The sequence below is a fragment of the Brachyhypopomus gauderio genome, chromosome 7 (assembly GCF_052324685.1).
Source record: "Brachyhypopomus gauderio isolate BG-103 chromosome 7, BGAUD_0.2, whole genome shotgun sequence".
NCBI classification, from domain to species: domain Eukaryota; kingdom Metazoa; phylum Chordata; class Actinopteri; order Gymnotiformes; family Hypopomidae; genus Brachyhypopomus; species Brachyhypopomus gauderio.
Window position 1 is genome coordinate 32,793,928 of NC_135217.1, and position 27,000 is coordinate 32,820,927.

The 27,000-nt window shown below is 48.3% G+C and overlaps 1 protein-coding gene across 1 annotated transcript; it reads right to left on the reverse strand.

The window, feature by feature from the left end:
• Window positions 1-4,360: 4,360 nt before the first annotated feature.
• zfhx4 (zinc finger homeobox 4) lies at window positions 4,361-25,453 on the reverse strand. Its single transcript, XM_077013356.1, is given in 6 exon segments — window positions 4,361-4,585; window positions 5,786-6,867; window positions 6,869-7,802; window positions 7,804-8,165; window positions 8,167-8,344; window positions 24,663-25,453. Coding segments are annotated over 5 exon segments (2,592 nt in total). The 5' UTR covers window positions 8,299-8,344; window positions 24,663-25,453; the 3' UTR covers window positions 4,361-4,503.
• Between the last annotated feature and the right edge of the window lie 1,547 nt (window positions 25,454-27,000).

The window sequence follows — 27,000 nt, forward strand, 5'->3', positions numbered from 1 at the left end:
TGCCCCGACCAATGGTGTTGCCATCCGTATCATGGATAATGAGATGGGCTATCTGCTGCTCCCCGGGGACGAGACCATGGTGAGCGAGTGGGGCCCGCTTGGTCGTCCTGGCCCCCCTCAAACCCCCCCCCCAGAAAGATGAGCGTTATATGTGCCGGGGCCCCTGTGGCTTGGGCGGGGAGTGGAGGAGAGGAGGGAGGAGAAAAAGGCAAAAATACAAATATGGAAATAATGCGGTGGGCTCCAGACAGACAGAGCATTCTGCTTGACTGATGACGGATTGCCTGGGAGGAGGAGGAGGAGGAGGAGGAGGGGGGAGGAAGGGGGGGAGGAGGAGGGGGGAGGAAGAGGGGGAGGAGGAGGGGGGGGTTGCTGTAATTAAGCAGTTCATAGCTTCTGACTAGCAGGCGAGAACACACGAGCTGGACGTCCCTGCGGTCCACACACTCCCCGAGAGAGACGAGAGAGAAGGAGGGAGTAAAAGAGAGAGAAAGAGAGAGAGAGAGAGAGAGAGAGAGAGAGAGAGAGAGTATATAGGGACCATAGGGACCAGCTGACAAACAGGTGCGGTTTGGTATTTGAGTTTCTCTGTTCAGGGTTTTCTGACACACTGACCATGAACATTCTTGGCTTTAAATGACCCAAATGCCCGGCGCAAATCCTCTCTGCGGAGAAACACACGTTTCCTGCCATTTCCTAACCAAGCGTTACGCTGCCTTTGAATGGTCTTGACAGATTTACATCTTCCCACATCTGCATTTATTCGAGTGTTTATTATTAATAATTATATCATGGCCATATTTCATTATTATAAGCTAAATCCAAACATCACTCAAGCCAGTTTGGAGTATGCAACATTACATCTATTTTCAATAGATGGGTTGCTTCACGTTGGGGGAACAAACGTGAAAGCAGCCCTCCGTGCCGTGGGGTGCGTGACGCTCGCTCGGAGGCCCAGCCGCACGCCAGCACAATGCCCTCTATGCTTGGCAAAACAAGGCACGCCGTGTGTTTAGTGCCACCGAGCAAAGGGAACTGCTTGTGCTGCTAATGTAATTTGGGTCTTTTTTTAATGTTTGGAAAACCTACAATGCAAATTCCCCATGGGAAAAATTCTGAAGGTACAAAGCAGTAATAAAATACTGAATATGCGTTTTGTTTGTATCCTCAATCATTTCTCCTGCCGTAAAGAGATTCTGTATTCCAGGGCCATATGGAAAGGTCATCAACACTTTGTTCTTTTGTGTGCCCGGCCAAACTACCCAATCCCATGTGCCTTTCACCTTTAAACATAAAAGAAGAGGTGTTTTTCTAGTCAAATAAAGAAATCTCTCCTTTCTCTCTTTTTTTTCAAACTTTACTACCATATGTCTATGAGTGAAATAGTCTGATCTCTGCCAAAGGCATTAAAGGCTGCATCTGTAAAACAGATTTCCCCCTGCCAGTGTAAAAAGAAAAAAAAAAAGAAAAGAAAAAAGGTAGACAAGGAAGAGATGAGGTGGGCGGGGGTGCGGGACTAACCCTTCGCCTCATCCTCGTCAAAATGGATGCTTTGCTCTCTCTGTGTCTCTTTCTCTCCATCAAACGCAGCCTTTAATGGCCGTTGTACCGAGCGCTGTCAGAGACGTGGAGCTGGCGTAGCGCTCCCCCCATTCGTCGAGGTAAATCACTTTTGCGCTGAACTGACGCACCTCCCCTCCCCCCCTGCACTTCCCCATCGGCCCTCCCAAGATAACGCTTTGATTAGATTACTTCATTGTTTCCCCTTTGGTCTAAACTGCTTACTTTCAAATGTCAAAGGAAGGCCACCCTTTGTCATGCTGCCGGTGGGTTTCCTGACACATGAGCCCAAAGGAACAGCGGCGTTTTAATCTGGCACATCCCTGCAACCGCCACCTGGACTTCTTCAGTCGCCATCGGTAAAAAGGCCATTCGCTGGCGTCGTTGCACATTTGGCAGGTTGTGCGTCTTTAACTTTAAGCGTTTTTTAAAAAGCGGGACTGATGGCTGAGCGACGGTCTGCGTGAACGCAATGCTAGTCACATTCGTAAAAGAGGAAGAGAAAGAGGAAGAGAAAACAGGAAGAGGAAGAAGAGGAGGCCCCGGTAAGTCAGGGGCGGCCCACTCACGCACAGACGAAGTGTGCAGACCGGCCTTCATCCATCCAAACAGCCCCCGATGCCACCTCCCTACACACGGCTCCACACACGGGCCAGGGAGATCCACTCTAAGCTAGGCCTTCCTCACCTCATAATCTTCCATCGACTTGTCTTCCTACATGATCTCAAACGGTCTTTGTTGCCATGGATTCCTTTTCTGTTTGCGCAGAGAATTAGCCTAGCCCTCCTGACATGGGGGGCAGTGGGGTGGGGGTGCATTGCGGGTTGTTTTAAACTGCTAAGGATTTCAAAACATTCCCATGGACAGGGCCTTTAATGACAGCCTCCAAAACTCCCACCTGCGATGCTTTAAGGCCTTCGTTTGTCTCCCGTTGACTCCACTCGTCCGAGGGTCTGCTCACCGCCGTCCGCGTTACTAGTGGCGCATCGCTAACGGCGCGCGAATGCATGAATAATGTGATCAGTTGCTAACGGAGCATCGCTAACGCTGTATGAATGCATGAATAACACAGAGTGGCCCAGACCCTGAACCTTTCTCCTTCTTTGTAAGCATATTTAAAAGAAAAAGATGGGTGGGGGAGGTAAATTAATATTCTTGGAAACCCTCTTTTTGTATTTTATTTCATTGTTTGTTCTATCCAGCTGAAAGGCCCCTCAGAGAGGTTAGTACCTTCATTCTAAGTCAGAGTAATAAAATCGCATTTCATTATTACAATTACAGAACTGCCAATTCTGCATGCAGTAGAGTCATTGTCAGTTGCTAAATGAACTTTGCTAAATATACAGCTAGCGCATAAGCTTTGCCAAAGGTGAGTAAGGCTGGTCAATACATCCTCATTAAGTTAATACAGTTTACCCAGACAGGCCCCTAATGAGTGTGGGCTGAAATGCTGCTCTATGATGGGTATTATCGTCACAGGCGAACACACCAGGCCTGTAAGTCAACACCTGAGAGTACGTAAGGCCGGGGGGACATGCGAGTGCCGCCTCAGACCCCCGTGGTCCCTCCACCCTCCACGCTCCTTCATCAACGCCACCACGTGCTGCGTGAATCACCTCCGCTGACCCACCCACAAGCCCGTCAGCTAGCCACCAGCCCAAAAACATCACTGGCAGGATATCCAACCACAAGAAAGACCTCATAACTCTTTTCGAAACCCAGTTACATCCACAGGCCAGCGAGGATAATCGCCACTGTGTCACCTATTTACAGGCAAACACAGTCTGCCACAGAGGGCTCCTTCACACACGGCCGCTCCTACAGGTACCCACAATTAGTCACCTGCTTACATGATGCTTAGTAGCTTCAGGACAGCCACACTTGCTTAGCTTTGACACAGCAGATTTTTTGGTGAGGTAAGAATTCAGAAGGTGACCAAAGGCCCATATGTCTCTTTGTCCGAGTATCGATATTTCTGAGAAGAAATTCAATTAGGTTTGATTTTTGAAAGGTGTCATGTAAATACTGGCACTGCTGCCGTGAGGCCTCCCTCTCTCTCTCTCTCTCTCTCTCTCTCTCTCTCTCTCTCTCTCTCTCTCCTTGCAGTCTTTCCAGGAAGAAGGAGAGGTCAGGGTGGGAAAGGCTGACCATGGAGGGCCAAATCAAATTTACAGCTCACCTAATAACATTTGACATCATAAAAAAGCCAAAGGGTGCAGGGAGACAAACAGCTTGTGTTCCAGCCTCACACCCCGAGCCGGCCGAGCATCTCAGACCGCCGCTGCGCTGGCCGCTGTTTGTTTACTGTGGCCGCATTGCGAGGTGTAAGGTGTAATGGAGAAGGATAACGTGAACGTTCGGCTGTGTGGTTACGCAACGGCTTATGGGACGGCGTGCAGGCAGGCTGTGTGACGCATGCACATCCCCACACACACACGCACACACACACACACACGCACACACACACACACACACACACACACACACACACACACACACACACACACGGCCCTCACCCTGTAGAGCCGGAGCGCGGCCTCGTGTCTGTGATGGCTGGCGTGCAGACGTAGCTTCTCCACACTGTTGCTGTAGTAGTCGCAGGCGTTGCACTTCAGGTGCACGGGGTTGCCGATGGCGATGCACTTGAGGCGCCACTGGTTGGCTTTCCCGCCCTCCTTGATGTGGGCCACCAGCTGGTACTTCTGCATGTGCTTGTCCGTCTTGCAGTGCAGCTGGAAGTTGGCCTTCAGCGGCGTGCTGTAGCTGCACAGACGGCACTGGTACAGGTCGCCCGCCGCCGTCCGCCACTCGTCCTCGGGCAGTGCCCTCTCGGCCGCCACATGCGTGCTGAGCGCCTCCAGGCTGTCCGAGCTGAACCGGTTGCACACGGCGCACTGGAAGAGCTTCAGCAGCGGGTCCACGGCACCGCCGCCCGCCAACAGCTCACCGCCCGAGAAACCCGTCAGGTCCTCGGACACCAGCTGGGCGCCGGTGAGGCGAAGCTCCGTCGATAGCTCGCTGTTTACTACAGGGAGAGGGGGATAGAGAGGGTTAGAGAGAAGAGAAGGGGTTCAGAGAGAGAGAGAATGGGAGAGGGGCAGGGGGAGAGACAGAAAGAGAAAGAGAGAGGGAGAGAAAGGAAGGGGTGTGAATGGAAAGAAAAAGAGGTAGGGAGAAGAAAAGGGGTTTTTTTATTAAATGAAATTAAAACGCATCTGAGAGAAACCAGTGTAGGGCACCCACACAAAAGGATTTGATAAAATAAGCCTTACCAAGGAGTATGGCTTCTATAAAGCCTTAACTCTAAAAAGCTGTAATAGGATTGAATCAGGATCAATTACAATCATCCCTTTCAACTTCTAAACTCCCTCATCAGACAGCTTTAATTACTCCTACCGGGCATGTCACTCCCAAGATTCTAATGTTGTCTCTCTTTTTTTTTGTTCCAAAGACATGAAAGTTGATCAATACAAAAGAGCCTCTTCCACAATGAGAGCCCTGAACAAAAACCAGATCACCTTACATTCACGTAATTGTAATTTCTTCCTTTGATCCGCTCATGTTTTCACAAGTGGGCCAGATCAGTTTGCTATAAGCTAGACAAAAAAAATTAAACAAACTGAAAATTCAATAATTACACCACTTGAAGCAGTGGTACAAACACAATCTGGACTATTGGTGTGGGGCAACTAAGGGACAGATCATTTATGGTACAATAGGGCTTGACAGCCTAAGATGCGTCAGCCCCAGCCGAACGTAAAGGCAGACGCATGCGGAAAAACTGAGGTGTTTTCCATCACAAACAACACAGAGGTTTGGGCGCTCTGTCGTGACCTGCGGCTCAGGAGTGCAAAAGGCAAAGGATGACGGATCGGGGGTGACTGGGAACATTCCAGGGGGAATCTGCTCCTTACAGTCCCTGTTTAGATAAGGTTCTTTTTACACTGGAGATTGGGAGGGAGGGAGGGAGGGAGGGAGGGAGAGAGGGATTAAGCTGACTTAAGAAAATTAAGAATGAAAGATTAAGAATAATTCCCATGTGGCAGCTCATAATCATTTTTTTAATCAAGGACCAGGTCGAGAGAAGGATACAATAATTGGGAAGAGTGATAAGAGTGGTAAGAGGGAGGGATGAGAGGGAGAGAGAGAGAGAGAGAGAGAGAGAGAGAGGTGGCCCAGCAACCAATGACAAACAAACACAGTGAGGAGGGGAGGAGCTACTGACCAAGCCCAGGAGCCAGCGCCGCGGTGGTGGGCCGGGTCCATCTGGAAGGGGTTGATCATCATCTGCGGGTCCGAGTGGTTCTCCAGCTTCATGCTGGTCAGGCCGATGTTCTGGGCCAGGTAGTACTGGTAGAGCTCGGCCTCGGCGGGCGCCAGGCCCAGGTGCAGGTTGTGCTGGATCTGCTTCATGTTCTGCTGCAGGAGCATCATGTTATGCATGTGCTTCTCGCTGGTCATGTGGATGCGCAGGTTGCGGGCCACGTTGGTCTCGTAGTCGCACACCTCGCAGCGCCACGTGGGCTTCTGCTTGACCTTGGAGGGTGAGGGCGAGGGGGCACCGCAGCTGGTGGGCACGGCGGGCGCGTGGTTGTAGACGGGCTCCGGGCCCCCGTTCTGAAGGTTCTGCACGTTGTTGAGGTGCTTGTCCGACTGCATGTGTATGCTGAGGTTGCCCTTGGTGGTGGTGGAGTAGTTGCACACCTCGCAGCGGAAGGGCTTGTAGCCGCAGGTGTAGCTCTCGCCCCGGGCCAGACGTGGGTGCGCCTGCCCCGTGCGGCAGTACACGCAGGAGCCGCCCGACTCGGGGTGCTTCTCCTTCATGTGGGCGTCCAGGGTCTGCTGGTACTTGTAGTGCCAGTTGCACTTGGGGCACTTGAGCGTCTTGCAGGAGTTGCGTGAGTGCATCATGGTCATGTGACCGCCCAGCGAGCGCGAGGATCCCAGCACCGTGTCGCACTTGGGGCACTCGATGCCACTGCCCGGGGAGCCCTCGGCAGGGCCCGGCGTGCCTGGCGTGGCAGGCTGCTGGTGCAGAGGGCCCGGGCTCTCGTCGTCCCGCCGGATCAGGTCCAGGACGTGGGCGGGCGGTGTGCCGTCCCTACCCCCGTTGGAGTCGCTGTAGTCCTTGCCGGCTCCGCCGCAGTTGGCAGAGTCATGCTTCGCCTTCTCGAGATCGTCGGGAACAGTCGCGGAGGAAGAGGAGGCCACCCTTTCGGTAAATTTTAGCACACTGGACGATAAAGGAGAAATGCTTTGGTTTAAGAGAGGGAAATCTTTGCTACTGGTACTCTCCGCCAGCTCGCTGCCACCGGCCCTCCTCCTCGAGCTCGTGCAGGTACGCATCCTCGTCCTCCTCGCCGTCACCCACGTCACCCTGCTCGCTCTTCACGGGCAGCTCTCCGTTCGAACGCAACGCGTCCCGCTGCCACTCGCCCTCGTGGTCGCTGGGCGACGAGCGCGGCAGGGAGGCGGAGCCAGCGGGAGACTTGGGCGCCGAGGCGGGGTCGCCCCCGAGGTTCATCTCGACCTTTGGCATCTGGGTACTCCTGGGCGACTGGTCCAGGTGGGAGGCCGAGCTGGCGCTGCCCTTCAGGAAGGCGAAGCCTGCCTGCAGGGAGTCGCCGTTCTCCACGTGGAAGGAGCTCCACAGGCCCCCCACCCCAGGATCAGGGCCCATGAAGTTTGCAGTAGAAAAGTGGGGCAACACAGAGTTGGATTTTTTTGGTTCCAGAAAGCTTATAAGAGGTTCTTTGTCTTTGCCAATGCCCTGTATGATGGCAGAGACGTACTTATTACTAAGGAGCCTCTGCTCCTGTTCGTTGAGAGTCATCCGATGATCATGCACAGCATGTGTTACAAATGACCTACTATAACCAAAAGACAGCCTGCACAAGAAGCACATCAGAATGGGCTTCCTCTTCCCATCGCTTATGCAACCGTCGAATTTGGACAAGTCCACGTTGTTGGGAACATCTTTGGACACACAGGAGTTTTTGGCTGCGCCGTCGACGGTAAGATAGTCTTTGTCACTCTTGTGTCGGAGATCGTAGACACGGAAACTGTGCAACACAGGACCGACTCCTGCTAGCGCTGAGGTATTTGGGAAAGCCGTATCGGCCGCGAATGGTTTCCCGAGGGACGAAGCGATGTGGAAGGTGTTGATCACCTGTGGGTAGAAGGACACGGGGGCCGCGGCGTGATCGCCCTGCTCGCCGCCGGCAGCCTGCGATCCGGGGAAGGGCGCGGGCGGAGAACGGGCCCCGCGCGGCAGACCGGGCCGGCCCGCCTTCTTTGGAGTCCTGGAGGATGAAGGCGGAGCCGTCGGGCTGGTAGATAATTTCTCCGGTCAGGTTCTCCACGTCGCTGTCCTCCTCCAGGTCACTGGCCTCGCTCTCCAGCTCGTCCTTCAGGCGGGGCAGCCGGGCGTTGGGGCAGTGGTGCTCCATGTAGTTCTGTAAACTTGAGAAAGCAGTGGCACATTCGTTGCAAGGGATCTCTTTAGTGGGGGCGTCCGGGGGGGCGAGCAAAGCATCCCCCGCTCCCGCTCCCGGGACGCTCTCTCGCCGGCTGGCTGCCGTCCTCAGGTGGTTGTCCGCGGGGGCAGTTTTCCTTGTCAGGCTCCATCCCAGGGACTTTCTCTGGCACCTCATTATCAGGACGTGGCGTCTCGCGGAGCTTTGATACCTTCTGCCCATTTTCCTGCCTTGAGAGAGAAGGGGAGTCACAGGTTTCCATGGCAATCGCTACGTGGGGATCTCATTTCATCCAGCCTGTCAGGGACCTGCACGGAAAAAAAATAAAAATAATAAGAAAAGGGGGAGTGAGAAAACTCCTTGGAATACACACACACACACACACACACACACGTGTGTGTAAAGATAGCATATTACATCAGCTCATGTTTTACCACATTTTTACCACATGCACTCCTACATGGCAATTAGATTATACGTAAGAAGAATGGAAGCGCAGGAAATATCTAGATGTGACTTAGCAAATACCAACCAGCAGGAACACCGCCACACGAATAACATTCAAAAACATCAAAAACATTTTCTGAGATGTACAACTGTAAAACCAAAATACAAACTTTTGCCAAGCACCGAACACACATTCAGAGTTTCTAATGCCCAGACCCAAGAGAGTTCTTGGGAGAGAAACCGGGTTCCTGAAATCAGTTCACTCCAACAGCAAAGTGAGATTCTTCAGGAGCACAGAACTACAATACTGTGGGAAGCTAAACTGAAATCACTCAAATCATCATGGCAGCTCTCTGCTCGCTGTGTTCCTCCGTAAATCAGCTTTACTCCCAATCTTCCCTCTGAAAGATCCCCCAGCAGGTATTTAACAAGCCCTGATTAAGCGCCCATCCAAATTCTAGCCCACGCTCTGGCCTGACGGGCAGCCTGGACTCAAATTAATATTTAGCGCGCCCCAGTCCACACACCCTTGAGGGAGCAGCCAATGATTTCTCCTGCCCCCGAACACCCCCCCCCCCCCCCCCCCCCATTTTCTTTCCTTGGCAGCTCACAAAAAATAAATAAAAAACATTCAGGGCACATAAAGAACAGTATTTGAAATACCACTGTGATGCTATCAGTCCTGGAAGGCTGCCCATCTTTCAAACGTCACTGCTTCAATCAGGGCCTCTCCAGGTTTTCGCAAATCACACGTGCTCCACACTGATGAAAATCCTTCAATCATTATTTTTCTCTCTGCCTCTTCTGTGCTCCTCCTCCACTCTCTCTCTCTCTCTCTCGCTCTAGTGCACCTCTTCTCTCTCTCTCTGTTGCACGTCTTCTCTCTCTCTCTCTCTCTCTCTCGCTCTAGTGCACCTCTTCTCTCTCTCTCTGTTGCACGTCTTCTCTCTCTCTCTCTCTCTCTCTCTCTCTCACTCACTCTCCTTTGCGCTTTGTCTGTCTCTCTCTGTCTTGCTCTATCTGTCTGTCTCAAATACAGGTGATTCTTTCCCCGGGCTTCACTCCAGCCCCGGATGTCTTCTGGACTGTGGTGGGGGGGGTGGGGGGTGGAGGGGGGGTGGAGGGGGGGGGGGGGGGGGTCGTCTCTGGCTTGCTCGAGCTCAATGAGAGCGGCCCGTGCAGCGAGAGGCCAGCCGGAGACGAACCGCCACGGCCCACCAGACGGCCAGCGGCGGGGGGCGGGAACAACAGAGAAGGAGAGAGACGATGGATTTGTGCTGCTGTGCTTTCAATTAAAATGAAATGCACCCAAGGCCTGGTCCAGAATGTTAAAAGCGAGATCCCTGTCACCCAGCACCGGTATTATTTTCAAATGATTCTCAGGGAGAGAGAAATGGAAGAAAATAATGGAACAGAGTAATGACACAAACCAGTCCACGAAAGTAATGTTGTTTTTGGTGGGAGATGTCAACAAATAAGCATGAAAAATTATCTAAAATGAAACAACAATAACAACCATGGCCTTTGTATCCACACACAGACACACACATATATTAAAAATTGCAGTGAAGTACACAAGTGTGTGTGTGTGTGTGTGTGTGTGTGTGTGTGTGTGTGTGTGTGTGTGTGTGTGTGTGTGTGTGTGTGTGTGTGTGTGTGTGCGTGTGTGTGCGTGTGTGTGTGTGTGTGTTTATGGGTAGCCTACTCCTCTGTCTCTGCTTTGCCACACTACAAAGCAATTTGAGGATTAATTTAAAACAACCCCTGGCTAAACAGGAGTGGTTGGGAGGGCCTATGGATATTAATCACAAAGAGCCAAATACATTTTTTCTTCACTCTAATCATGTGTAATCTCAGCAGCTGAAGCTTTTGGAGAAACAACAGATTACAAAAGCGAATAAAAATCATTCATTCTTTCATTCTGCATATTACAGAATGCCGGACAAGCCAAGTAACAACGAAGACTTTCGAAAGAATTTTCTGCTAAACATGACATATATCAAGGCTATGAATATAAATACTAATTGAGGCTTGTCTCCAAGGCCCTGAGACCTATTTAACCGCATCCAGAGCACAATTAGCACCTATTAGCATTAGCTTACTACAGTGTAAAGCAGGGGGGTAGGTGGGCGAGTGTGTTTATGCAGTCCTGCTGGAATGTGCGTCTGAGAGGCACGTTTGACAGCGAGGTGCGGGCGGGATTACAGAGCCCTCCTGTGATCAGTTCTGAATCTCCCCAGGAAGATCACAAGGCAACACCACAGTGCCAGCAGCTGTGTCTTCAGGGCCTGCGGGCACAGGTTGTGTGTGTGTGTGTGTGTGTGTGTGTGTGTGTGTGTGTGTGTGTGTGTGTGTCGTGGATGTCCTCGGAGCGAGACCTTTTGCAGGACGCTGTGCGCCATCCCGCTGTCTGTATCCCCATCAGAGTCACCAGGCCTATATGCAATTGTTCGCAGATGTACCCACACCACACACTTCCTGCCTTTTTTTTTGCCTCCCAGGTGTTAACTGCGCTATTCAGAACGGGCCGAATGCTAAAACAGCAGGACAGGAGAGTCCGCCGTTGTTGCTATGATGCGTTTTCGGTTTATTTATTAATTTAACATCCGTCGATGCAGCCTTGGACGTAAAGCGTACCCGTCAAAATGAATTATGCATTTCTCCACACTTGATGTGGAGACGCGGCCCCACCACATGGGTTTGTGGTTCGGGCTTTTTGGCCCAACGCATGTGAATCATTACGTGTTTATGAATTATAAAGCAAGGCGCAGAGAGCTAAACAGCTCGGAGCTCGTGCATCGTCCCACAGACGCTCAGCCCTGCTGTGATCACCTCCAGAACTCATCGACACGCCGCTTTGGAAGAGACACCATTCACAATCAGCAGCAAAGTTACAGAGTAGGCCTACTGCCCAACCATCTCATTCACAGTGTGTGTGTGTGTGTGTGTGTGTGTGTGTGTGTGTGTGTGTGTGTGTGTGTGTGTGTGTGTGTGTGTGTGTGTGTGTGTGTGAGAGAGAGAGACAGAGAAAGATGAGGGCAGTGGCTATCAGCATTACATTGGTATCGTCTGAATCTCCCCGTGGCTGGCTATCCCAGAGCAATCATTTCCATTACAGCTCATCTCTGCTCTGCTCACCAGCAGCACTAGTGTGTCCACCCGGGCTCCACGGCCGCACTGTCTTCACTGGGCCACGGCTCATTCAGCCTGCTTCTCTTTTTATTTGCTTACACTTTTTGAATCGTGTGCAGTGATTCTATAAAAATCACACAAGGTTGCCAGTGTGAGCAACAGGCTACTTCACTCTCTTGTGCATCCCTTTTTTTGGTCTACAAAGAGACAGGAAATAAAAAAAAACAGAAAAATACTACAACAAAACGTCTTACCAGAACAAAGCCCCATTCCTTAAGAACAGAACTCTGCTCCCTTTAAAACAATGAGGACCCAATCTTTCTGCTTCTCTTAAAACCAACGCACAGCAAACGGCATTTCTACTATTTCAAAATTAAGATCGTTCCAGGACCAGCTCTCTCTCTCTCTCTCTCTCTCTCTCTCTCTCTCTCTCTCTCTCTCTCTCTGATCCATGGAGATGGGGTGCACGGAGTGATTAAAAAAACGGGATCTGACCAAGAGGGAGGAAGAATGGGTAAGGAATGCTGGTTGTCCCAGTGCTAAGTTCTTGGGAAAGAGGGCAGAAACACTCCTGTGCCTATTGTTTTTCTGCCCCCCCCCCCCCTCCCTCCCCACCCTTCAGAGGCTCAGAGCAAAGGACAGCAGCAGGCTGGAGGGGGTTTTTTTAAGCCGGGGGGTTTCACCCACTCTTTTCCCTCTCTTCCCGACACCATTCCTTACAACCGTGGTAGCTGGACGTAGGTGAAAAGTTAGCATCACTCCACAAGTTAGCATCACTCCAACTCAGGGCGAAAGTGACGAAGCAGAAAAAAAAGAGAGAAAGAGAAAAAGCCGAAGTGAAGGACGGAACGTCCCTGAATTATATCAGGTTTAGTAAAGGTCACCCTCACCCTCACCACCATTCTGTCCCCACACCAAATCCTCCGTCAGAATGTCGTAGTGTAGGCAAAGACAATGGGGAGTCTCAGTGTGAAAGCTGCCCCCACATCTAATCCTGACAACGCCGTGAATAGGCCTCCGCCAGGGTAATTATGCTTGTTTATTTGTTGCCAAGCAGAAAGAAGTGATGAAAAATCCATCAAAGTGGTATTATCCAAAACATCAAGAGCTTCTTTGGCCTCCAAGGACACCGGGAAGCTTAATTCTTTCTTGTTTAAAGAATTCGCTCTTGTGTAAAGAAACTGCAGCGAAGGGGAGAGAGAGGCAGACAGAAAGAGAGAGAGAGAGAGGGAGAGAGAGAGGGAGAGAAGGAAAAGGAGGTTTTGCCTGAGCGTCTCTTCACAAAGGCTTTGTGCCTTGTGCCTTGAGGTGTAACAGTAGAGGCAGCATGACTCTCTGGTGTAACAGCCATGTTTAAGGCCTTATTTTCAGCAGACACCATATCATTACTGTGGGGTGGGGCCCTGCAAACGAAAGCCTTATAGCACAGGGATCTTGCTGTACAAATTACCTGTCCACAAAATACCTTTCAGCAAATGAAATTGCACTGCAGTGACATACAAGTAGTCTATCTTATGTTTGGGGGGGGGGCAGAAAGAAAGAAAGTTATACAATGCAAGCTAATTGGTAGGAAGCCACAGAAAAAAACACACTCAGACTAATGTATAACTTTACCTGTAAAAGGGTTAAGACCCAAAAACGTTTCACATGCCACTTATTTTAATTATATGAATGGAAAGAGGGCTATATTCATTTGGCTTAGACGGGTCCTTGTAGACAGAGAACCAAGTAGAGCCTTGATCTAGAGCCTTGGTCTAGAGCCTTGATCAGAGTCTTGGTCTAGAGCCTTGGTCTTGTGGGGAGACTATGGTAGCCTCACCCATTTGAAAACTTTTAGCATGAGGGCCCAGTATCAAAGAGAAACATAATCTACATAGCTAATGTCTTTTCCCAACTCAAAGCAGAGGAAAGCTGCAATTTTTCTTCGCCAGCAATCTGGAAACACTCTGCAGTTAATTATGGCTGATTCGAAATGAACCGCACAAACAAAGGCCAGCCTATGTCCAGACAATTATTCTGCATTAAGCAGCTCTGAGCTTCCTGCTGGTGTTCATGGGGCTTCTCTGCCATCCGCAGGCGTGCTGGGAGGGACGCCGGCACTGCCCCGGCCACTGTTAGCTGACGAGGAATGTGTGACGACCCCCCCCCAATCCACACACACACACACACATATATACATACACGCACAAACACGCACAGTGCCCCCCCGACACGGCACAAAACTTTCTGCCCGAGTCACCACAAAAGGGGAGAAGGTAATTAAGTTTGAAAGAAAAGGCCCTCGCAACAAAACAATGCGGCAGTGTCTCCGGAGGAACCGAGGGGGACTGAGAAAGGGGAGAAAGAAGAAAAAAGAAAAATCATTAACATTCACGACAACTGTGAGAAAGAGGCCGTGGGGGGGGGGGGGGGGGGGGGGGGGGGCTGCCCTCTGGAGCAGGTTCTGCCCTGCCTGAGCCTTTTGCCCAACATCTGGTTTCATGTCTTCACCTTCTGTTGCCCGCGTGATGTCAAATCTCACCCCCCCCAAAACCCCAGCCACCTCCAGCACCACCCTCCTCCCCCCATGCCTCTTTTGGCCACGACGCCCACCCCCCTGCGCTAGTGCTCAGGTGAAGCTTCGCCACTGCGGGGAAAAACGTACAAAAAAACCACCCGAGTCTAACCCCCCCCCCCCCCCCCCCCCCCCCCCAGCCCACCTGAGACGCATCAGCACTCTCTGTGCTGTGGATTTTACTAAGAGAGAAAAAAAAACAGATGCAAATCAGCGCATTATCCCCCTTTTCCACTCGGTGCCTGCTCCCTCGCTGTGCATTTTAGCTTAATTAGCAAAGCAGATATGTTATTTCGAGACTAGCACACCATAAAGCAATGACACCCACACACACACACACACACACACACACACACACAGAGCGCAACAGCGACTCATGTGAGAATGAATGCACACTCTCTTGGGCATAAAACGCTAACGCACAGACACACACACACACACACACACACATTTTCAAAGGCAGCACCAAGGAAAATTAGCAGTGGTTCCTCTCTGATTCATCGGGCTGACGCGAATCTGACTCGTGATCTTCCCGCTGTCCTTAATAGCAGCAGCAATGAATGTGTTCACTTTCTGCTGCTCTGACAGGGGGAAAAAAGGTCTCAGCTTTTTCCTTTGGTGTGTGTGTGTGTGTGTGTGTGTGTGTGTGTGTGTGTGTGTGTGTGTGTGTGCGTGCGTGTGTGTGTGTGTTTTCATGCTCAACAAGAAAGCAGAGAATCTAGCTGCGGTCCTCCTGCCCGATCAGTAATCCCGTCTCTTTGTCTAGCTCATGCAAAGCAGGATTAGACTTAAAATGATGACCACATAATCCCTTGATTTCCTGCACTAAATAAATATTAATCTACTACTCAATCGTGCCTTTGTAAGGTAAAAAATATACAATTTAAAATTGCTTAGCAGTTGGCTAAATAATTATTTCAGTGTACGTGTCTGATATGAAAGCATTATGACAATAAATGATAAGAATCCCAGCCAACCTTTATTACGCAAAATTATGAATCACTGTGAAGGAAAGCACCGCATGTGATCCGCATGTGTTTGAGACACAGACGTGATTAATTAATCACGTTTGGGTTAACCAGTCAGAGGCTGAGAGTGTCGCCTTGTTTGACAGCACACGTGAGCCCCCTCTTCTCCTCAGAGACATCGACACACAGCCTATGCTACTAGAAACGAGGACACCAACTCATGTCTGTGCGCGCACACACACATACACACACACACGGGCACACAGCCTATGCCACTGGAAACGAGGAGAGGCCTGCACACTGGCTTTCTGCACTTTGCCAGCTATGTACACTGCAGAAGTGCCAGACATGCTACTGTCTGACAAAGCATGCAGATGACTGAGCAAACAAGGACCGTATGCCTGGAAGGGACACCAGCTCACACACACACACACACACACACACACACGCACACACACACACACACACACACACACACACACACACACACACACACACACACACAAAACACACATGCATAAACACACGCCATAAGCTGAGGAGTGTGTCCACTGTTTAGCACCCTAACCAGACCCAAATAATAACAGCTCAGTTGGTGAAGCAGCTGGCGTTTCCTCTCCTCCGCTCCGGTTCTGTCTGCAGCCTGGGAAAGGTTCTTTAAAATCCCAACGCGAGACGCCGCTTTAATTGAGGCTCCCTCTCTGATGCTGACCTTTCAGCACTGTCATTTCTCCAAGAGAAACAATAAAAGTTTAAAGTTCAAGCTCCTCGGTAAAGGCAGCTCTCCCAGACTTGCGGGCCTGTAATTATCTAGCATTATAAACATAATCACAGGCCAGGTATCTCAGCATGCATTCCAAGGCTGTTTGCTATGCGCTAATCCAAGCATTCTTCACCGAGGTATTTCACAAAACATGTCGAACAGCCGTTTAATGTATAGAAAAAGGGCCGCTTAATACATCCCCCCATCCAGGACAAATGCCCTTATATGGGCAGGTAAGCAGTCCTTCACCCATGATATCTCTAATTTCTGGAGCCAGAGAATTACTAATTAACTTAAGGCCTGAGCCGATATTTAATTAGAGAGCTCTCCAAATGAACTTTAGACCAAAGGCATTTGCTTTTAAAACAGACTTCGTTCCAACAGCTGTTATGAGTTTACTGTTCATTATGACCCCAACAAGAGGAAAAAAGAGACAAAAAAAACAAATCACTCACACACACACACACACACACACACACACACACACACACACACACACATACAAAAAAAAAATCATCGTGGGGTCATTACTTCTTCATTCGACAACCTGAGCTTTCCAGCTGAAAACTGTACATTTTAATTGGATTTCACTCCAAACAAACAACTGTCATATATAATTAGCATTGGCCTAGATTACGTCCACAATATCCCATTATCAAATAAAACCAGCATCACGCACGCTACAAAAGTAACAGACCTGGGAAAGTTAACTTCAGCAAATCAGTCATGACATCCCATTTGCTTCCTAAAGCACCAGAAATAAATGATAATAATTCGCAAAATATAATTACATTTTTTCTTCTTCTAGAAAGGTTTAATTCCTTAATTTAATGGTTTGGCTAAGTGGGAAAAAAGAGAGATTTCCCTGTTAGATGAAAAGGGCACGAGAAACGAAAAAGTATTTCAGAGGAGCAGTAATGAAGAGCAACACTAAAAGAGCCGTCGCGTTTTTGTGGCTTTTTCGTCCTTTCCACCGTCTGAACGTCCAGCGTGCGCGTCCCCGCCTGACGGCGCGTGATCGGCGGGCCGCAGGACACACCCCACCACCACGGGCTACACCTCTCCACACACCGAAAGGTGGGGAGGGGGTTTTAAGGTCAATGAGGACTTGGAGGAGAAACAAGGCCCCATACGTTGGCACGCCGGCCTGCTAATTAAAGCAAAGAAAACATATTATTTCTAATGTCCTGGATGTTAACATGTGGTGGGATGTGGGGGGTGGATTTATTTTGCTATGAAATGCCATGCAGTCATAAGCAGGAGGTTGAGGGAAGGCAGGTTTTTTAAAATGAAACGTCGAGTCCAGATGTATGCGTATGAAAGGGCACATACGTGCTCATTTCAGCAAACCTACAGAGTGGCTTAGAGTGGAAAATATTTTTTATTTCATAAACTAAACGGTTCTCTCTTTCACACACACACACACACACACACACACACACACACACACACACACACACACACACACACACTTTCCACATCTCTAATTTTAATAGCTCTGCAGTCCACCATTTTTATGTATCACTTGATCTTTGCAAAGTCCTCCGATTTTGATTTTACATGAAACACCCCCACCAACCTCAATTCTCTCTAATGGGCTTTTCATACATTCCCAAGCATATTTTTCTATTACACTTTTGAACTTTCAATACTTACAGTGATTGTCCATAACGGACTGCTCAAAACAGATGTGGTGAGATCAGACACTGACGTTTCTGCAGAAGAACCGTGTGTGGAAGACGGGGTTAACGAAGAAGCACACTCACTAAAACCCCAAAGGTAGAATTTGCACGTGTCCGGCCACAACGACGGGTCTGGTTCCGGACCGCCATGTGCTGCTCGCTCCTCTCGGATCAGAGCCACCGTTGTCTGCCTTCTCTTTATTGGCCTCGGCTCCTTGACGCAAATCGTAAATTCCACCGAGCCTTCATTTAGTCTAGCTGCTGATAAGATGAGCACCAGCAGCACCGCTAGCACCTCCACAGAACCGGGCCACAGAACCGGGCCTTGAGTACGACCGTCCTGAGAGAAACTTTAAGGCTCCTTTAAAGCAAATAATTAAAGATGGTTCCACTGGCGAGGCCAGTCCGGAGCCAGACCGGGGATGAGCTGACTGGTATTAACACTTCTAAAGCACAGCTCATCCTCCAGACTAACACAAACACAGGGCCCAGTCCGGAACGCTGCTTTCTGCTCTATGTACATGCATGTATACACATGCGCACACATGCCTCACACCAGTACATACATGCACACGCACTCCCACACACACACACACACACCGATATGTAGACACATAACAAACACAACGACATATATAGGCACATGTGTTCACACAAGAGGAATAGCCATGCTGATATCCAAAGTTCATAGGCAGCTCGAACTAACTAAGCAACATGAATATTAATGAAAGCGAGCTCACATGTATTGGTTTATATAAGACACTTCCTGTCATACATATTCATTTAGGGTCTTATCCCTCTTTTGAAGACCAGTGGTGGAAATGTTAACCAGATGTGACCAGATACCATGAACGTACACCTGTGTGGAAACGATTTTGCAGGAGGGAATGTCATTTTGTGGACACTGATGTTAAAACCTCTTTTGAGACGGCAGAATCCAGGAGTACCACAATATCCATAAAGACACACAAAACACACATACTTGCTATTCATTTGTTGAAAACACACACAATCAATTGTCAACAGCTGGTGTGAAAAGTCACACTTCAAGAGCTACAACAGGCTTTCTTTAATCTTTTTTCTTTCATCACATTTCATGTCAAGAAGAGATCTGTTTCTGCCTCCATAGTCTGCCCAGTGTAATGGGGGCACCACTGAACCACCGTGCCAACAATTTTTACACGTGATGGTCGCAAAACAGTTCAGGGTATAAAAAAAAAGGCTGCACCCAGCCAAACCGCAGAGAAGGCCACGAGAAACATGGCCATTCTTCCAGTGCAGATTTGGGAATCATCTCATCTTCTTTCTTTATTTTCATTCGGGAACACAGTCCAGCTCACATATACATCCAGTGAAACTGCAACATTCACCTCCCCTCATAATGTTTCCATGTGCCCATCACTCGGCAGCACACACGCACACACACACACACACACACACACACACACACACACACACACACACACACACACACACACACACACCTGAACAGGGGTGACTGCACGTCTGTGCTGGGGGGGTTGGGGAGGTGGGGGAGACACACGGAAGCCCCAATGCATCGGGAGCGCTTTGAGGTCGACAGATCTGATTGGTCTGAATTGGCCCACCCACTGCATGACGTATCCAGCACTAGGGGTGTCTCACCCTCCTGCAAACCAACCCGAAAGGGACATGTTTGGGTTTCACACGTTAACATACACGGTTAACATACCCGTCATGTTCATTTCTATGTATAAGAAATCGTTTGCCACTAGAATAAATATATATCTGTTGCATTCACAAACACACACACAACATACACCTTTTAATATTCTATAAGAGAGAGTTTGATGTCAGGCAGAGAAACCTTGAGAAGAACACGAGGAAAGAAAACCCTCCCTGCTCCAATAAGACACACGTCTGACAGCGAAAGTAACACGATCCTTACTGGCGACAGACCAAGTGCAACAAAAACATTTAGATAACTGTGTTCAGTAATGAGAGTTTTCAATGAGGACAAAAATTACATTTCCTCATGCTAACAAGGCCTTCCCATAACAACCCTGGCGAGCGTCTGAAACACCGGCGACCTCATCAGTCATGTGCACACACATCGGGGACCATCGCTAACTCTATTAGCTTCCCCTTTACAAAGAGAGAGGCGGTGTATCTGCAGAGAGAAGAAGGCACATCTCAAAAGCCGATGGAGGGAGAGGGGGCTGGGGGGGGGGGGGGGGTCCTTCTCTCTTGGCAACCGGACACAAGTCAACATCTGGTAAAGCATGTCAGATCACAGGCTGATCCAGAGAGACATTAAAGCATGACCCGTCTAACTGCGGCGGCCGCTTAAAAATGCAGCCGGGAGTCGTCCACGGCGTGTCCCCTTTCACTGGGGCAGGGTCACACCGAAGGACGTTGCCACCTCTCACCATCGACTCAAAGCTCCACTTCCTTTTCACTGCTGGAAATATTAGGTCGCTCGCCATACTCATAAAGGGTCGGAGAAGAAATCGCTTTGTTCACTGCGGCCCCGCGTACGAAGGACCCAACATCGCCCCCCCATCCCTGCGGGAACATTAGCATATGAAAGAGGCCGGTTATGGCGTTTGAAAAAACGTGGCCGAAGAAAGATCCAGGCTGGAACACAACCCGGTGCAGGGACTGTGCTATTGTGGCCACACGCGTCTTGACCTGAGAGCGTTTCCATACACCAGATGCCACAGAAGACATGCTGAGGTCCAGGTTTCATCCTCACGCCAGTAGTACACGGCACACCCACCTCGGGCCGACCCAGCACCAAAACTTGCTACATACACACACACACACACACACACACACACACACACACACACACACACACACACACACACACACACACACACACACACACATATCTACTCGTTTTAGCTCTTCATTTACATTAGACAATGCTTCCTTAAAACATTAGAGGGATAACATAAAAATTTTTCTTTTATCAATGAAATCCAGGCTTACAATGGATAAAATGAAATTCAATACCTGCAATATTCAGTCCATGCACTGCTATTGTGGCTCAGTGCAAAGGCCTGAAGTAGTGAGAGACTCTATTTACTAGTGCATAGAGGGGCATTACCATACATATTACTTCACATGACGACAAAATCTGCAGGCATCTTGGGAGGCTGCAGGAATATGAAGCCCCGTGCTTGTTGTCTCAAGTCCTCGACAAACACATCTGTAGGGAGCGCCAGGCCCGAAACGAGGGGCGATGAGGTAGCATCCCCCCCCCCCTCTGCTTTCATCTCACTCAGTCAGCCATTCAGTGTTCAATTCAAAGCCGCTGTGCATTATGCAAAAAAATGCTAATCCTTTTCCGATGCTTTCACACTTATACAAACGCCCATTCCCTCCAGTGAAAAGCAATTATATCAGTTTACATTTCTGTCAAAAAAAACAGGATTAATGTAGGAGTAGTAACACTGTGGCAGGCGTTGCTCGCACCGGCTAAAAGAAATCAGAGATTATTTACGACAGCATTCTCTTTCCTTCTCCTCGAAAACGTGGAGAGGCCTTAAGAATGTTATTTAATTAGCCAAAGGGAGAAGAAGAGAGCTTTAGTTGCTGTGGAAACTCTTTTCTGACCTGACCTTCTCTCTGCCAGGGCTGCACAGAATGAGATCCAGTCTGGTCTTTTAATCAGAAACAAATTATGAAAGAATGTTGCCAGGCTAGATGATGGCTGTCGGCGGCGAGCGGAGGAGGAAGTAGCAGCATCCTCCCATTGTCTCCTTCCTCTCAGCCTTGACAAACGAGACCAGGAAGAGTTCCCCTCCTCCCTCCCCCACTGCCCCCAATTTGCATATGCAAATTCCCACACAAGGGAAGCGTGTGTAAACAAGTGTCAATGTGAGGAGGATTAAGATGGTACATTTTTTCTTTGCTTTCTCTTTTTTTTTTGGGGGGGGTTGTGTGATGTAGGGTCCCACTGTATTCAGGGCCATTAGTCAGCACAATTAACCCTGTCTCCGTGGAGACTAATGAAATTTCGCTATGGTATGACTTAAATTAGATAGCTGGTTATGCGTTTGCACAATCCAACTCCAAATCCATTATTTGCCCCAGGAACAATGAGCCATTTGTGCTCAGCTGATCTCCGCCAGCTGAACAAACCTCTGCGTTGACAATTTGCATATGTTAATACAATTAAGTGCTAATTACACGAAGCTGGGGTGCGATCGCATGCACTTTTCCCTGGGCGCTGTGGAGGCTTGAACCCCAGCCAAGCGTTTAACCCTTCAGACAGCCTCTAAGCTCGGCCTTCTCCAGAACCGCCCCGGGGCTGACACCAAAAGGCCCCCTCTTAATACATCAAGCCGGCTTGTGGACTCCGCAGCGTACTGCCGGCCGGGTGGACGAGAGCGCCCTGCCTGGCCTCCTAACCGGACCCAATTCAATTGGGCCCTCCAACAAAAGCCCCACAGTTTCTCCTCCTACAATGTGATAATTTTCTCAGCACCATCTCCAGTGACGTGGGGAACGCAGACATGGAAAGTGAAGGGGGGGGGGGGGGGGGGGTATTAAACAGCCAGAGCAAGTGAAGCCACATCAAGCACAAACAAATCACTACACATTTATGTTTCCAGCCGACAGTGCTGAGAGCGGGAAGGTTCTCCCACCCCTTAAAATTAAAAATAAGTCATGCTTGATGTAGGATTTGACAGACAGAACTTAAACATGTCTCCAACATACTGACAAACATTTCCTTAGCAAAACATTAGAACATAGAGAGAGAAAATAAACCCCTTATAACACCACACCGAGCCACAAGACAAGCGGCAGCTTTTGGGTGGGAATCTTTAATGCACTCGAACAGTGTCTGCCAAATTAAAAGGGGCTTTGTCCTCCTCTATGTGCCTTTCTTTTAGGGGCTAAATTAAGCGAGTCTCTTCAAAGGTGTAAGATGAGCCGGGGGGGCTCGGAGCAGAAAGTGTTGTATCACATCTGAAATCCATGCAGCTGTGCAGAATGTAGCCCAGATGGTGCAGGACGAATGGAAAAAAACAAACACCTGATGATGGACAGCAAAAGCTCGGAGAGCCACGATCATGTCGGAGTTAACGAAAACAGAAATAAACCTTTCTACCGGTCAACTGGAAAGCCAGATTGTAATGAATTTCCTGATAGTCGAGTGTAATAACACATCGTTTTGTGTGTCTGTGCCCCTTATGTTTAAAGGTATTGCTGATCTAAATGGTATTATCACACTAAACTAAAAGCTGTGTTTTAAAAAAGGGGGAAACACTTTGCTACTTTAGAAGAAAAAATATATATAGACAGCAATGAACATGGCTTCCAAAAATGTGCATACATTATATCTGTGTGCAAGTGTATCTTGTCTGTGTGTGAGCACGTGCACGTATATGTGTGCACGCGCGTGTCTCAGTGTGGACGCGCAGGTGTGTGAGGCAGGCTTCTGTTGAATTATCATTATAAGTACTCGAATGGCCACGTCTTTCAACCAAACACACGCCTGGACCAACCTGACAGCCGAGCTGGGTGTGTTCATGGCACAAAGCAGTGTTGCTCAAAGCCTTCACACTGGTATGGGGTTTTCAGTGTTGAACAGGAAAACGCAGCGATAGGCTTGGAGAAGCCACTACAGCTGAGGGGGACTTTAAATCATCCAGCCTCTTCTATTAGACTCGAGACTTATTGAGGTAGAAACCATAAAATATGAAGAAGGGAAATTTAATCCCTGAAATATTGATTTGCACATTAATATCATATAGGCAGAGGGCAATTTGGCTTCATGGAAATGACACATTGTCGACCCTTGGAGAAGCCGGAGCCAATCTTACTGCAGAACGTGTCTGAATCTCAAGAGTTATTAAGGGCTTCCCTACCAAGATCCACAAATTTAATCTGAAATCCAGCACACTGCATACAATAACATGGTTACTGTCTAACAAAACACTGGATAACTATGCAGATTTAAAAGCACATAACACTAAGCAAATACAATACATACATCTGTGCCCCTTGGAATACAAGTGTATCTATTCCACTACTCTCGTCAAGCACATGCTATGATGCGTTTGCTCATCTTTGCTTACTAGCATTTTGCGTGTGTTTTAAGGAGCTATCTTATAAAATATAATCTGAATTTGATTTACATAATCAGCTCTTTGTAACTGCTTGTTGTCGCCAGTCCCCGGGAACTGACAGCACAACACACACTACCCTCAAGCCGCTAACACAAACACTATTCCAATTGAATCTGAAAGATAAAGAAATACGCAAAAACGAATCGCACAGCTTAGAAGGGTTACACAGCAAATCTACAGGTTTATTTTACGGAATAATTGTATTCTATCAGGCCTTTAAATGTGAAACAAAACATCTCAGCAGATAAGCAATGTGCAATAAACAACAACAGTTGTAATAATAATAATAATAATAATAATAATAATAATAATAATAATAATAATAATAATAATAATAAAAGCTTCCAAACGAGAAATACTGTAAAAATGTCCAGGCAATCCAAATTTGCAGCAAAATGCAAGTATCCGTAAAAAGAACTGAATTTCTCTAACAGTAGCCTAAACGCTGCCCCACTTTACACACCAAAACAGGTGGCTAAATATCAATAGAAACATTAAGGATTTTTTTTTTTTAAAAAGGAAAAAAAATCCCAAAATATCGAGACGTTATCCGTGTAGTCCGAAAAACATGTGCATGTAGTGTGTGTGCAGCACCGAGAGCGCGAGCGCCAACACACAGCGCTCCGTGCCCCGCGCGCTCTGCCTCCCCACTCCTGCTTTTTTCTGCGCTGCTCCACGCACGCGATCGATGCCCTTGTCACCGTGGCGTTCCAATCGGAGCCAAGACTCTGCCTCAAACGAGGCATGGAGCTACCCAACACTCACACCGCACGCCTTGTTCTCCAAACACCCGGTGTTAGAGTCTCATAAAACAGTCATCTAGAACTTAACAGAACCTCCGACGCCCCGCACGAGCGTAGAGACGAGGACGTTTGCACCGCACGGAAAACGAAACGACTCTAACGGGGGGTGTCGATGGAAAATGGAGCTTATCGGCGAGAAGAGTGAAGTAGCCTACCCTAAAGTGGAACCGGTTCAGACGAATGCACGAAAACGTCGTGGTCCATTTAAGTCCGGCTTTCGCGTTCGCCAAAGACATCTAAAGCCTGGGGAGTTGTCTGAACTGGACCTGGTGTGACGTTAGAGTTGTATTCCTTCCTTCCTATCGCTGTTTTCGGCGTCCCAGTCATCCGAGCCGCATTAAGGAGACTCCTTTGCACGTAGCAGGTAATAGTGAAATGTGTGAAGAATGATCTTTTAGGATGTGTGATACACTGTGAACACTTTTAAGTGTGAGCTAGGAGAGTGGATCACTCCGAGGTGTGTGGTTCCGTTCTCCTGCTGTCCTGCCTTTCGTGCTGCTTACTCGGTTACATGTAACTACAATATAGTTAGACCACGGTTGAAACGACACCGTTCAAAAACACATCGTCCTGTTCCAGACCAAAATACAATGGGCTATTCAAAGAGATCAAAGCTGCTGCTCGGTCCAGCTACAGCTGTGCACAGCACAAAAACTCTGAACCCAAACCAGCCAAATCGACGAGAATGTAAAATCGCCCTACTAATGTAGTACACACCACATCAGCCTTACAGCATGCTTTAATAAAAACGTGTTTTAAAATAAAGACACCAGTCTTGGATTTGAAGAGAAGCCCAGAAGTTCGAGTAGGACGTGGTTGGGTAGCTAGTAGGCTATAGTGCATGACAGTTTGCGGCTCCTAACCGAGACAACACTATTACTAACGGACCCACTAAACACCAGTGGTCTGAACGTGGGGACGAACACGCCATCAGAACCTGCAGGATCAGCCACGAAACACAATCAATAGTCTGTGCTGCTCGACCTAAATTTAACACCAAGTACTCAATAAAAGTTGGAGGAAAAAAAACTTACTCTCTTCCCCCGCGGCTTCCTCCGCTCCTGCTCGTGATATTTAGTTTTTTGAAGAAAATCACATCCAGCGGTAGCGAAAGTTAGTAACAAAAAAAAATGGAAAAACAACAATAATCCTCCAAGTTTATTTGGAAAAAAAACGTAAATACGACCGGTGACAGAACGAGTGGATCCTTTGGGTCCGGCTGGTAGAAGATGTGTGGACGGCTGCCTAGCAGGTTCGGTTGTGGAGGGCTCGGGGAAAGGAGGAGAGGAAATGAAAATCCGATATGTCTTTATTCTGCTAATTATTATCGTTTTAGCCCTGTTTAAAAAAATGGCTGATTAAGTTGAGTGCGCATGTCTTTGTGTGTCTATTCCCGATATGCACTCTGGGAATGAGAGAGAGAGGGGGAGCGAGTGAGGGAGGGAGGGAGAGAGGGAGAGAGAGAGAGAGGGAGAGAGAGAGAGGGGCGTAATTAGTGAGGTGATCAACAGTATCCACATTGCAAATGACGCGCTGTTTCAACTTGGCGAGGCGGCGGAGCGCAGGTCCAGATATGTCCACCTATTTAACGAGGGACTGGGGGGCAAGACAAAGACACCGGACCTCATGCACAACAATATGTGTTTGCCCACTTGTACAAGTCTCTTGTGTTTAAATATTCCTTATTACAGAAAGGAATTAACACAGACTACCACACGACCGCCGATAAATTACTCCTTTTCCCAGAATACGATCATAAAGGCACTATGAGTTTACGACAGGCTATAGATAATCATCTATATTCTGCCTGAAATTCGTGTAGTTGTGCCGATGTAAGATATCTAAAATACTCGAGAACACTAAAAAGAAGAATCGCATCTGAGCTTCTGCGCATCGGTGCGCCCACATATGTCTGTACGTATGAATATGTAGGCAAAACGGACCATGCACTCAAGTGGGATTTTGTTTATGGAAAATGACGAAATATAATAATCTAACTTTGAAATATAAATAGGCCTGTCGCTTATAAAATATTTTGATGTTATAATATGGTACTTAGTAACCTTTTTGTGTAAATCAGATTGTACCACACTGACAGGAGAGATGTGAAATGTCAGTGAAACAGATCTAAAGTCAGTTACTATAAAATGGGTGTATTTAAAATAATTACAGTACACAGTTGCCCTGTAACCTGTGCCTTTTAGTTAACAAGCTGTTCCGAATTACTAGTACAATAACTACAACATTATAATAAAGGACATGTAGCCTACTGTAGCACAGAGTTTGTAGCTATTCTCAACCCAGAGTTTGAACGTTGCTTTTTGTGTAAATTACAGTACACCTTTGATACCTAATCTTTAAACACTAATACAGTGGGCATCATTAATTACACAGGTTTAATGACAAACCTCACACATTTAGCTTCACACAAACAAGGCTGAGAGAACCGAGCGGGCCTCACACAAGCCTAAAATAAGGCAGAGCAAAGTTAGC